This window comes from Meles meles, chromosome 6 (assembly GCF_922984935.1).
Source record: "Meles meles chromosome 6, mMelMel3.1 paternal haplotype, whole genome shotgun sequence".
Taxonomy (NCBI): domain Eukaryota; kingdom Metazoa; phylum Chordata; class Mammalia; order Carnivora; family Mustelidae; genus Meles; species Meles meles.
Window position 1 is genome coordinate 115545745 of NC_060071.1, and position 12982 is coordinate 115558726.

General features: G+C 51.5%; 1 protein-coding gene across 4 annotated transcripts in view; it reads right to left on the minus strand.

The window, feature by feature from the left end:
• Positions 1-12982, minus strand: part of SPTB (spectrin beta, erythrocytic) — a 118749-nt gene that overhangs the window by 30536 nt on the left and 75231 nt on the right. For all 4 annotated transcript variants that reach the window (XM_046007939.1, XM_046007936.1, XM_046007937.1 and 1 more), the window contains exons 10-18: positions 12576-12693; positions 11777-11935; positions 10744-11046; positions 9849-9999; positions 8049-8919; positions 6844-6981; positions 2125-2869; positions 773-975; positions 571-661 (exon numbers count right to left, since the gene is read on the minus strand). In XM_046007939.1, coding sequence (XP_045863895.1) covers positions 571-661; positions 773-975; positions 2125-2869; positions 6844-6981; positions 8049-8919; positions 9849-9999; positions 10744-11046; positions 11777-11935; positions 12576-12693 — 2779 coding nt within the window. The remainder of the gene's footprint in view (positions 1-570; positions 662-772; positions 976-2124; positions 2870-6843; positions 6982-8048; positions 8920-9848; positions 10000-10743; positions 11047-11776; positions 11936-12575; positions 12694-12982) is intronic.

Genomic DNA, 12982 nt, shown 5'->3' on the forward strand with positions numbered 1-12982 from the left:
GGAGTCTGCTTCTCTCCCTTGCCCTCTGCCTGCTGCTCCCCATTCTTGCTATCTATCAAATAAATAGATAAAGTTAAAAAAAAAAAAAGAATTTTAAGATGGCAACCACAGAGCATTAAAGCAAGCATGAGGCCCTTCTGAGCACAGGCCCTAGAAAAATGCACAGGTGGCATGTCCTTAAAGCCGGCCTTGATCAGGGCGCCATGGGACTTCCACAGAGATAGCCCTCAGGCCACTCTTTGAGAAACCCTGCCCTGGACCAGGCAAATTAAAATTTGTAGATTTGGGGAAAAAATTATACAACCCAAGATTCTAAGGATGACCTCAGAGCTCCCCTTATGAAATTCTAGACTCTCGATTTCTTTCTTTTTTTCTTTCAAGTTTATTTTTTTTAGTAATCTGTACACCCCAATATGGGGCTCAAACCCACGACCCCAAGATCAACTGATCCTGCTCTTCGAACTGAGCCAGCCGGGTGTCCCCCCAGCCCCCATGACCGTTCTACCTCTAGGGCACTTTGGTCCTAGCAGGGAATCTCCTGCAAGGTGGCCTGCCTTGCTGGAGCCTCACCTCCTGGCAGTTCTGGAGGAAGTGCTGGAGCTCCAAGTTGTCCTTCAGAACGATGGAAACCTCCTCAGCCTTCTCCTTGTTTTTCCTGTGCCTGGAAGGGAAGCCAGAAGCTGTTGTCACCACAGTGCTGAGCCCGGGGACCTTGCACAACATCACCTGCCCTACCTGGCTCTGGCCCTGTGACCTTGGGGGCGGAGAGTACCTGTCCTCGATCAGCTGCACCTTCTCCACGATCTTGTCTGAGTAGAGGTTTTCTTCAGCTACCAGCTTGTTTCCAGAGTCCACAGGACTCAAGACCTTATCCTGGTTGTTCTCCATAGATACCAAGAAGTCCTCAAACTTCCGGATTCCAACCTCTGCAGCTTCAAGGGAGTCTGGGGGCTCCAAGTGAGCCAGAGTATATTCCTGTTGAAGCAAGTTTCCAGACAAGGCATGGACACATGCTGGGAAGGCAGTGAGGGCACGTGCCAGGCAGAAGCACCCTGTGCAGCCGTCTAGGCTTCAGCATGAACGGTGCTCCCTGGAATTGAGCAAGGAAGAGACAGCACCCTTGGCCTTGCCCCCACCCCCACCTCAGGGGCATCCAGTGAACAGTGTGCCTGAAGCCACATGGAAGGGTAATGGCTTAGGGGAAAATTCACCTCTCTAGCCTGTTACTGACCCAAGGACAGGGCACAATTTAGGAAACAGGGCTGGAAAAGGCATGTGCTAAGGAACAAAGAAGATACCCCCCCAACTCTAGAGAGAGTCCTCGGAATCCAGAATTTGAGGAGAAAGGGGAACCTTCTTGCACTGTTGGTGGAATGCAAACTGGTGCAGCCACTCTGGAAAACTGTATGGAGGTTCCTCAAAAGTTAAAAATAGAGCTGCCCTACAACCCAGCAATTGCATTCCTGGGTATTTACCCAAAGGATACAAAAGTAAAGATCTAAAGGGGTCCATGCACCCAATGCTTATTTATAGCAGCAACGTCTACAACAGCCAAACTATGGAAAGAGCCCAGATGTCCACTGACTGAGGAATGGATCAAGAAGATGTGGGGTGTGTGTGTGTGTGTGTGTGTGTAATGGAATATTACTCAGCCATGAGGAACAATGATATCTAGCCATTTATAACAACATGGATGGATCTAGAGGGTATTATGCTAAGCAAAATCAGTCAGAGAAAGACAAATATCACTTATATGTGGAATTTAAGAAAGAGATGAACATATGGGAAGGGGGAAAAGAAAAAAAGGAGAGAGGGAAACAAGGCATCAGAGATTCTTACTGTTAAGAACAAGCTGAGGGTTGATAGAAGGAGGGGGGTGGGGGATGGGCTCAATGGGTGATGGGGATTAAAGAGAGCACTTCTGTTGAGCACTGGGTGTTCTATGTAAGTGATGAATCACTGAATTCTACTCCTGAAAAAAATATTGCACTGTATGTTAACTAACTAAAATTTAAATGCAAAAAAAAGTAGGATTTGGTCTCTGAGGACATTCATAGACTCACCAGGGCTCTTACTCTGAGAGATATCACCCTCCCCCCACGAGCCCCGAATACCTCTCCCTACCTGATTGCTGAGGATGGCTTCAGCTTGCTTGGCATCTCTCTGGAACTCCTGGAAGCCGAGGCACTGGGCGAGGGAGTGATTGCGGCTCTCCCACATGCGGCACAGGGCATCCCAGCCAGCATCCAGGCCCTCCAGCCTCTGGCGCAGGAGCTCGTACTCTGGGTCTGTCTGATCATGGATCACATTCTTCCCGGACTCCTTGACCTTCTGGAAGCTCTCTTGGTGACTGTCAATGTCGTCTTTGATGGCCACGTGCTGCTGTAGGAGCTGCTCGGCCTCCGGGAAAGACTCAGGCATGTCCTCGGAGGCCACAGATTTCTGGGCCATGGACAGCCAGGCCTGGAAGTCATCCAGATTCTGCAGGAAGGTCTGGAGCTTGCTGGCTTCCCCCAGCGAGGCTTCCTGCTCTTTCAGGGCTTCCTGCAGTTGCTGCCACAGCGTCTCCACACATGCCTGCCACTGGCCGATGTCCTCTCCTTGCTCGGGGTGTGAGGCCATCAGCTGCTGCGACTCCTGCTCCAGGGTACCCACACGGACCTGGATGGCGGCCACATCCCGCTCCAGTCCTGACAGCTTCCGCTGGATGGCAATGATGCCAGCCAGGTCCTTCATGGACCGCACCACCTGCATCTTGTCCTCGATCCACTTGCTGGTCTCCTCACAATCCACGCAGTAGTTTCGCACCCGGAGGGCTGAGTTCACTGCCTTCCGCCGGTCTGACACTATGGTCTGGAATGCCTGCCACCTGCAAAGGGGGACACAGAGACACCCTCTTTCTTTTGCCTTTTCTTTTTTAATTAACATATAATGTATTATTTGCCCCAGGGGTACAGGCCTGTGAATCATCAGTCTTACACAATTCACAGCACTCACCATAGCACACACCCTCCCCAGTGCCCATCCCCCAGCCACCCCAACCCTCCCTCCCCACCCCCCACCAACTCTTAGTTTGTTTCCTGAGATTAAGAGTCTCTTATGGCTTGTCTCCCTCTCTGGTTTTGTCTTGTTTCATTTTTCCCTCCCTTTACCTTAGATCCTCTGTCTTGTTACTCAAATTTCTCATATCAGTGAGATCATATGATAATGAGACACCTTCTTTAGCATTTCCCACAGGGCCTCCTTACCCAGATTCCCACCAGAGTCGCTCCCCATAGATCTTGTACCCTGAAAACATCATCTACCCAACACACTGTGATGAGTAAAACTCATTTATCCGATTTTCCCCAAGACAATATAAACTGTCAATCAGATCTTCCCATCAGCGGGGGGCAAGCAGTGATGTGATTCCAACCATAAGTAAAGGAACGAAAAGGACTCTTAGCTCAGCTCTGTAGGTAGTTGAATTTTGGGCAAACATAGAACTTCCCCAGATTTTTTGAAATGCTAAAAATAATTAGAAAGCTTCCATTTATCAACTTAAGGACAATTTCAGGCATAGGGCCCCATAGGAACCCATAGGTTCCCGCTAGAGGAACCATACAAATGCCTGAGACCGTGTTCAAAGTACTCAAGGCCTAAAAAAGTCACCTTGGCTCTAAAAGGAAACAGGCCTTATGAAGGAGGAGGGGGAAGGGGGAAGCTGGGGTTATAACTGAAACGGATAGCATAGGCTTAACCTTCAGACACAGGGTTGGCATGGAAACGGGAACTATGCAAAGGTCTGGCACATGCCCTGGGTCTGGGGTTGGCCAGAGCTCCCGATCATCCTCTTCTAAAGAGCTGTGCATCGCGCTGGCCCAAGACCACCAGGGACCCTTTCCTTGGACTCACTCTGAGTGACATGTAATATGTACGTAACATGTAAGCACATGGGAGTGTGCTGACTGCTCATTTGCTGAGCCCGTCTTTCCTGAACACCCACAAGGTGTAAGCATTATGTTAGCTATTGGGAGGATATAGTCCTGGCCAGACTCTGCCTCCCGGAGCGTGTGATTTAGAGAAAAATTAAGACAAGCTCCACAAAATAACTGTAGTATAGAGTGCTGTGTATAACGCACACACCAGGCAGAGAGGGTTAAGGGAGCTGTGAGGGTGACAAGGGTGATGGGGGCAGGTCTCGTGGCAGCCATCTGAGCGGGATCTCAGTGAGCACCTCTCTAGCACTGCCACCGTAGTGACCTACTTAAGGATGGGGCCCTGGCTATCCCACCCTTCTCTGTACCCCCAGCACCGGGGGGAAGGAAGCTGAGGGACCAGGTAAATGGCCTGGGGAGAGTGTACTGTGGGTCCTCCTACGGTGTGACAACAGCTGCTAGACAGGTCTGCGAAGAGAAGTAGGAGACAGGCAGGGGAGACCTGGGAATACCAGGAGAGAGAAGAGCAAGAGCCCAAAGATTTCGCAGCTTCCCTTCTAGACAGAGAAGTAGTCCTTCAGTTCTGGAGAATTCTGTGCCTCCGTGCAAGAAGCCTCAAGGGGATTTTCTAGGTTTTTCCTGGTGTGGACTCACTGCAGCCACCAGCAGAGGCCACAGCAAGCATGGGCTGGGAATTACGTATGGTTCTCCCTGCTGCGCTGTGTCCCAGATAAAACAAGTTGACAGAACCACTCCAGTCAGCCCTGGTCAGGCCAACTCAGAACCTCAGGTTTGGTCCTGGGCCCAAGATTATTAAAAAATATATATATATTGGTCAACTGGAATGCAACGGCAGAAGGCGATCACTTAATTCTTCAGTCAATGTCTGAGTGACTCCTATGTGCTGAGCTTGGCAGAAGATACTTCAGTTTTGTCCCTGTTCACTCATTCACTAAGCATTTATCAGGCAACTGTCCTGTGCCTTGTGCCAGGCACTGTTCTAGGCTCTAGGGAGGTAGCAACGAACAAAGCAAAGTCCTTGTTCTTATTTATTTGAGTGGGAAGGGACAAATAAATAAGTCCATGATTCATCCAAGTGGTGACAAACACGATGAAAAACTAGAGAGAGGTGAAGAGACAGAGGCATGGGGGCTGGGCGGGGGGGGGGGGGGAGGTAGTGGTGTTTTCAACTGGGTCAGTGAAGTCCGCTTCAATAAGCTGACATGGGAGCTGAGATCTGAATAACGTAAGGGAGTAAGTCATGTGTCTATCTAGGAGAAGAATATACCAAACAGGGTAAAGCTCAATTATGTGCTTGGTGCTCAAAGCACTGTGGGCAGTAAAGATACTGCTTTTACTTGCTTATAGTCCAGAAGGAAAGTACTTCAGGATAAAAGTAATTATAATACAAGGTAGAATGTAAAGCTCTAAACCAGTACAGAAGAGGGAAAGACAGTTTTTTTTCATCTTGGACACAGGAAAAAGAGGAACCTGAACTGGCCCAAAGGAGGGGCTGGATCTGGAGCAGAGAGATGGAGAAGAATGTGCTCTGGGGCAGAGAACTGTGGAGACTTGGAGGCAGGATTGTGGGCAAAGATGAACGACAGTTGTTCCAAAAAGTATTTGAAGAGCTATCACATGGAAGAAGAATTAGAATCAGTTTTGATCTCTCTAAAGGGCAGGGACAGAACCAAGGTGTACAAGTTGCAAGGAGGGAGATTTCCATTCAATTAGGGGGTCAAATCTTTTAACCCAAAGGAGTTGCCTCCAAATGGGATGGGCTGCACGGGGAAGGGGTGATCCCCACCCCTGGACGTGTTTGTGTGAGACACAGTGGTCTGGGGGCATTCGGCTGGACTCGATGACTCCTCAGGTATGTTTCAGCTCTCAAGAAAACCATCTTACCATTTCATGCCCCAGTTCTCTCTCACCTAAGGATGACAAGCGCCCTGATGTATTTCACTTTGGATGGCATAAAGCTTAGGGATCCGTAAAGATCATCCTCTGACGATAGCTCATTCAGGCAACAGATATACAGCTGACAAGTTCTTCCTGTCTGTCTTGCATGCTCACACACATACACACACACACAACATACCCCCACGCCATTACCTCCAAGCCCAAAGAAGAACAAAGGAGCATCTTCCCCTTCCTCATAAACCTCAGATTATAGAGGTTCTCTACTGTGCTGACCTCCTTTTATTTTATTTCCCCACACAACTGGGTCTTTTCCTAACTCCACCTCCCAGATCGCTTCCGACAGAGCAAGGCTCAGACACAAGTGTGGGGAAAGGGGCTGGGACAATGAGGAGCTGGTGAACACGTGGCACTGTGTGTGCGCGGCCCTGGGTAACAAACAGGAACACAGGCTGTCATGTGCTGTCCTCAGAGATCCTTGAGGAACTCATGGCAATTATACCTCAGACCGAAAGCACCCCATCTCCAAAGGCTCCTCGGGGCCCGTTTTTTTGTTCCAGCCACAAAGTGTGCTCAAGGCTTCCTGCTAATTCTCCTCGTCATTCAAGCCATCCTCATTATTGATGCTGCATTTTGGCACAGGCTGGAGCTTTCTTTTATGGACAGTACTTAAGAGCTCTCAGAAAGCAATTTTCCTGGCCTACGAATGTCTGGGGAAATGTGGCATGAGTAGCATATGGCCTGATGCTAACAACGCGTGCACTCAGAATGGCTCCTCCATCCCCCAGGATATGTGCCCTGCCCCCACGGCATTCACCGCATTCACCATGCAGGGCCTCCCCCTTGTAGCTACTGCTCCAGAGTCAGAAGGAGACTGGGGCTGAGAACGACAAGAGCTTGGAGGGGACAAAAGGGCAATGCATGGCAGGCATCCTGACATCGGGGTCACCCCCCAGTCGGTTGCCGAGAGAAGGCGCCGCCCTCAGCCCCAGCCCTACCCACGCCCCACCTGTCATTCAGGTGGTCCTGGTACTGCTTCACTTCCGCACTGCGAGGGTGGCCGCTGTCTACCAGGCTGTTGGCAGCGAGGTTCACGCCGTCAATCTGTGTCATCAAGGTCTTCATCTCCTGGTCCAGAATGTCAAACCTGATACGGACAAAGAAGATGACTGGGGAGGAAGCATGGGCACTTTGCCTACCTACCACCCAGTCTCTGGAATGTGGAGCTCTTGCTTTCTCCTTCCATCTCCAGAACACATTTGATGGGGTAAGGCGGCAGAAAGGAAAAAGATATGCTGACATACCCTATTTCCTGGTTCATGGGTTCAGTTTCATGGTTTAGGATTTCTTGGACCAGGCTAGTAAAATGCTGGTTGCTTACTCCATAGGCCACTGGCTCAATGGAAAGGCAGAGGGGAATGAAGAGGTGTGTATGGGGGCTGTTGATCACCTCAGAGAACACCTGCCATACCTCCAGGGCCACAGCTGTAGCCCTTGGGCCCTAATTTCATGCCTTGGCACCTTGCCCTGAAGGATCCCCTCCCCAGCCAGGTGCTCTGTCCTAGGAGAAAGGGGCACGGCCGGGGGCAGGAATGTAATTCTGAAAGTGGACCCTTCCCTTCAGCAACCTGGGCCCACTTCAGCATGCTCTAGGGAGCGGCCTCTCATGCTCCTCACCTCTCTGATTCTGCGCTTAGGAGGGCCACGTGGATGGGGGCATGCTCCCCCATGCCCGAGCACGGAAACAATCAGAGTACTGGAAAGGAGAGTGGCCTTGCAGCCTGGTGCTTTGGAAACTGGTCCCTGGGGTCCTTGGGAGTTCTGTGGCTGAGGAACTGCCATGGAAAGCTAGAGCTGATGGGGTTCTGACTTCTCACCTCCCCCTTCACTCAACAGTTCTGTTTTCCTCTGTGCTCTGTGTCAGGGGTTCTGTCTACAATTCATTTGAACAAAGACCGCTGTGGCTGAAAAGGAATTCAATACCTTGTCTAGAAAGACCCCCTTTATTTTAAGGAAGGCCCCACAGTGTAAAAGACCCAAAGCCACAGAGGCTGATAAAAACCCGTGACTCTGATGCATAGCCTCAGCCATAAAGGGCATCCTATCACCTCTCAAAGAGAACCTTGCTGATGGAGAGGTGGTTCCCACCCTAGGTGGGGGGTGGAGTGCAGGCCATAGTGGAGGGAGGTGAGGAAGAGAAAGTCGGACTCTGACCTGTGCCGTGCAACCTCCAGGTCCTCCAGTGTGTCTGGGATCTCCATCTGGGCGAGCCACTTCTCCTTCTCCCCCATCCACAGCTCACAGGCATCTGTCTCCCCAAACACCGTGTACAGGTCCAGGGCGTCCTGCAGCCTCTGCCGACGCAGGTCTGCCTGGGCCACCACCTGCTGGTAGAGCTCCCGGAGGGCCTGCAGCCGGTTGGTCACATCTGGGGAATCCCGAAACTCTTGGGGGAAGTCCTGGGCCTGCTGTTCCAGATGCTCCATCACCCCGCGGCTCTCCTCCAGCTCCTCCAGGAAGTCCTTGTGCTTCTTCCCGAGGGCCCGCGTGGCCCCCTCATCCTGCCCCACGTCTTCGCCCGAGAGCAGCCGGTGGGCGTCCTGCAGCCAGGCCTTCAGGTCGTCAGCGTCCCCCTGGAACTGGAAGAAGTTCTCGGCATCCTGGAGGTTCTTCTTGCGAAAGGCAGCCAGCTCCTTCAGCTGGTCCCACTGGGCGGACACCTCCTTGATTCGGGCCTCAATCTGTGGGTGCCCAAACTGCTTCCGTGCGACCATGTCCTCTGCCTCCTGGAAGATCTGCTTCAGGTGGGTGTCCAGTCCGCGGAGCTCATCCTCAAAGGCCTTGTGCTTGCGCTGTAAGATGAGCACACTCGTCAGGTCCTTGCCATAGTCCAGGGAAGAGTAGATCTGTTCCTTCTCCTTGATCCAGCTCTCGGCCTCATCCATCTCCCAGAAGAACTTCCAGAGCCGCTTCGACTGCTGCAGCTGGGCCTTCCGCCCGGCTGCCATGTTGCTCAGCTCCTCAAAGCACTGCTCCAGGTGGCTGACACGGTCCCGGATAACCTGGGGGTCACAAGGCTGGTATCCTGAGAAGAATGAGAGAAGGGAAGACAAAAGAAGTCAGGGCTTTGCTTGTGGGCAAGCTTTAGATCAGCTGCTAGGCTAGAACCCCATGATCTAGAACCTGCCGTCTCACGGGGGCTGTGGGATTACATAGCGGGCACAATTGCTCAGATGGCAGGCCAGGTTCTTTATAATTAGTTCCCACTAACACTTCAGGAGTAAGTTGGGTCTGCTCTCAGTAGAAACGCACAACAAGAATTTTTTTTTTTTAAAGGGCCCAGACACCCAGGAACCCTGGGGGCACAGTCGGTTAAGCATCTGAATCTTGATTCCAGTGCAAGGTCATGGATTGAGCCCCATGTTGGGCTCTGAGCGCTACACAAAGTCTGCCTAAAACTCTTTCCCTCTCCCTCTGTCCCTCCTCTCTCTCTCAAATAAATTAATCTTATTAATTTAATAAGATGAAATAAAATAAAATAAAACAGAATAAAAAGGCCCAGATTTCAAGATGACTCTTCAAAAAGGCAACAACTTCTTTTATTTAAGACCCAAAGCTAGAGGGGTGCCTGGCTGGCTCAACTGGAAGAGTGTGCGACTCCTGATCTCCAGATCATGAGTTTGAACCCTCTGTTGGGTGTAGAGATTACTTAAACAAAACTTTATTTAAATTAAAAAAAAAAAAGACCCGAGGCTAGAAACCTAGATTGTCTCTGTTGTATCTTGAACTAGCAGAGTGAATAAAAGGCAGATGATGCCTTGCTGGTGCTTCTAAACGCCTTCTGATCAGATTACCCAAGCAGCTGCCTGCTTCCTAGAGAATTCTGCTTTCCTTCAAGCTTCTTTCTTGCACCATTAGCTGATGGAAGAAGCAGAATTCTAAAGCTAGGAGACTGATCCACGCTCGGGTGCTAGAACGCTCAGCCAGGGGATGGAGAGACAGCTGCGGCCTCACCTTTCTCCTCGGTGAACTGCAGAGTGGCTGCGGTGATGGCCCTCACTTTGTCCCCTTGGATGGCGATGTCAGCCTCCATCAACTTGTGCTTCTGTAGCAAGTCCTCGACCTCCAACAAGTGCTTCCCGAACTCGGCAGACAAGAGGTGAGCCTGGCAAAGAGGACAGACCAGGTAGAGGGGACGAGGAGAGGTGAAGACACGTACCTGCTAGGAGAAGAGACCCCTCCAAAAGGAGTGTCCATGGTATTTGGGCCTGGGAGTCAGATGCAGCTGGAAAATGGATGCCACTCCGCGTGGAAGCTACAGAACAGGACTTCCTACTGGGAGTGCCTTTCAGAATCAGGCATGGAACATTTTTCAGAAGCTCAAGCCTCACACTTGATCTCCTGCATCTGTCTCAAGGTTTGGGGCCTGAGCATGTGTATTTTAAGAAAGCTCCATGGTCGGTCTGCTGGGCGTCCTCGGTGAGACCCACTGTGGTGGAGGGAGAGGAGATTCAGACTTCTTGGTTGCCCTTAGGCTGGGAGGTCTGGATTCGAACCAGACTCAAACTGTGATCACTCAGAGCCTGATTCTCTGGACTCCTGATTCTGGTCTATCATTTCTAGGTCCTGTAGGTTGGCACCTGTGCTACCATGAGCCCAAGATGTCTCGGTCACCTGAAATACTGTGGACCCGGGCTGGTGACTTGTCTGGAGCAGAGGGAGCCAAGCAGTTGCTAGGCAGAGGCAGCCACACACCGCAGTGCCTCAGTTTCTCCATGCTGGCTCAGGGTCATGCTTGGCTGGGAGGCATCTAAGGAAGCAGCACTAACTGCAGGACACCCCCTCCCCCCAGCATGGAGGTGGGCTCAGGGGCACGGGAGCGCGGGGACGGGCAGCCTCCAGGGCGCACCTTGATCTCGTCCATCCAGTCAATGCTGTGCAGCATGTCCTGGAAGAGCTTCTGCAAGGCCAGGGTGGCCTCGAGCCTCTGGCGCCGGGACCGCAACAGCTCCTGCAGGTAGCTCCACAGGCGCAGGATGTTGTCCTTGCGGGCCGTGATGCGCTTCTGGTCGTGGTAATTCTCCTTCTCCAGCTCCTGGGCCAGGTCCTCCAGGGCCTTCACCCGCTCCTCGTAAGCAGCCGTGTCCGTCTCGATGGCCTCGTGCTTCTTCTTGGCAGCCTCCACGGCCGCCAGGTCATACCCAAAGTTATCCTGGCCCACAGGGAGAAAAGCAGGCAACTTACTTGGGCCCCCCTTGGCTGGTCCCCTTAAACACAGAGAAACAGTGGGCCCCTTCTGAACAGTGGCCTGAAGGGAAAACCCATCGCCGAGGAGCTCATTCTGTGCTGTCTTTTTCAGCTGATCTTGTCAGAGCCAAGTTCCAAAGACTACATGTCTTATAGGAACCTTGAAAAGCAGCTCATAATTTTATTCACTGTGCCATGCGTGCGGGAATGCTGTGTGTGAGTCACTCACAGAGCCCTCTGGCGGCCTGCTGGCGCTCACCACCCTGCCTGGGAGGGACCTACCCGATTCTGGGCAGGAAGGGGCCGCTGCTCACTCAGGAGCCCTGCAGCTGTAAGCACATGGCTCGCCCCCATGTGATCGATGAGGCACGCACCCTCCAGTTCTCTCACAACACTGGCTTTGGCCTGCCCGGACATTTGAGTCCAGACTCTTAAGTGGGAAGCAACAGACGCTCTTATGGCGCACATCCCCGGGGTCAATTTTCAACTAGTGGAATCTGACCTGGCCTTTAGGGCCAGAGTCTGTAGAGAAAGTTCTTCCTCAAGCGTGAATCTGGATCTACCCAGGGCTGCAAGGCCTGTGGCGGGGCTTATCTGGCTGCCACCGAGAGGCAAGCTGGGTCTCTAGCCCCGCTGACCGCTGGGGGCTCTGGAAAGCTTCTGCCGCCTGCCATGCCCTGCGTGTCTCCCACTACCTGAGCCACGAGGCGCTGGTTTTCATTGAGCCACGTCTCCCTCATGGCAGCCTTCCGGTCAAAGCGCCGGGCCACCTGCTCCAGCTTCTCTTGTCGAATGAGCTCATTCCTCAGGGCCAGCTCCCGCTGATACTCAGCCTCCTCCAGACTTTCCCAGGCCTGTGTGGGGGATAGATGAGAATTCTTGGGGCACAGGGGCACGCCTGGACTTGGGGGTTCCAGCTCTTTTACCCAACACTGAGTGATTTCAGGAATCCAGGCAGAGCCTAAAGTTCAGCAAATCGTTTGGCTGCCAAAGATTTGGGGAGCACTGGTCCTGACTTCCCAGTTCCCTCCTCCCCTAAACCTGCCTTAGACTGCTGGCCTGATATAACATTACTTGTCTCTGTGGGAGTTCAGTACATTCTCACTGACTCATGGCTACTTTCATTGTGTTAGAACATCCAAGTGGTGCAAAGCCTCCAATCCCTGAACTATCGAAGGTGTTTCCCTTCTGTCATAAGCAGGTAATACTCATTCTATAGTCAGAGAAACTCAGGAATCTATAGAGACTAAGCTATAAAACTAGCTCCGAAAATGGACTCTGGGCATCTGAGCAGGGGGCTGAGCTAATGGACAGTGCGTGGTGTAGGACCTCTCAGAACTAGGTTCAGAGAGTAACCCCAAATAGCCAGCATGTGTAGTTAATAACACCAACAGAAAGTGGCTTGGTTTAACCCTGTCCAGTAACCATTCCCTGTGACCTTGTCAGAAACTCAGCTACCCCGCGGGGAATGTATAATGGAAAACACAGCTGTACCCGGTTGATGTCTGACACTAGTTTCCCATCATGAGGGGTATACACTTTCTGATTGTTGGCTCTCATCCGGGACTGGATGGTAAAAAGTAGGACTTCCAGATTCCCCTTCTCCTGGAACCTGTCAAGAAAACAGAGGGAGGGAGATTAATGTTGAGGTCCCCATTGCCAAATGTTTTGCTAGTCAACATGGAACCCTGGCATATCTTGGAGCTTAGATAGTGAAACATATTTTCTTTAAAAACAAAAAATAAAGAGGATATATAGGTTAATTTACCTGTTAAAACATCTATCATACTCACCAACTGTGATCTACTAGGGGCTGAGTCTTTAAAATACAAACCAGAAAAAATACAAGAGCCTCCACAGTGTTTGCTTGTCATCTGCTTCCCCAGGGGAATGGCTAACTG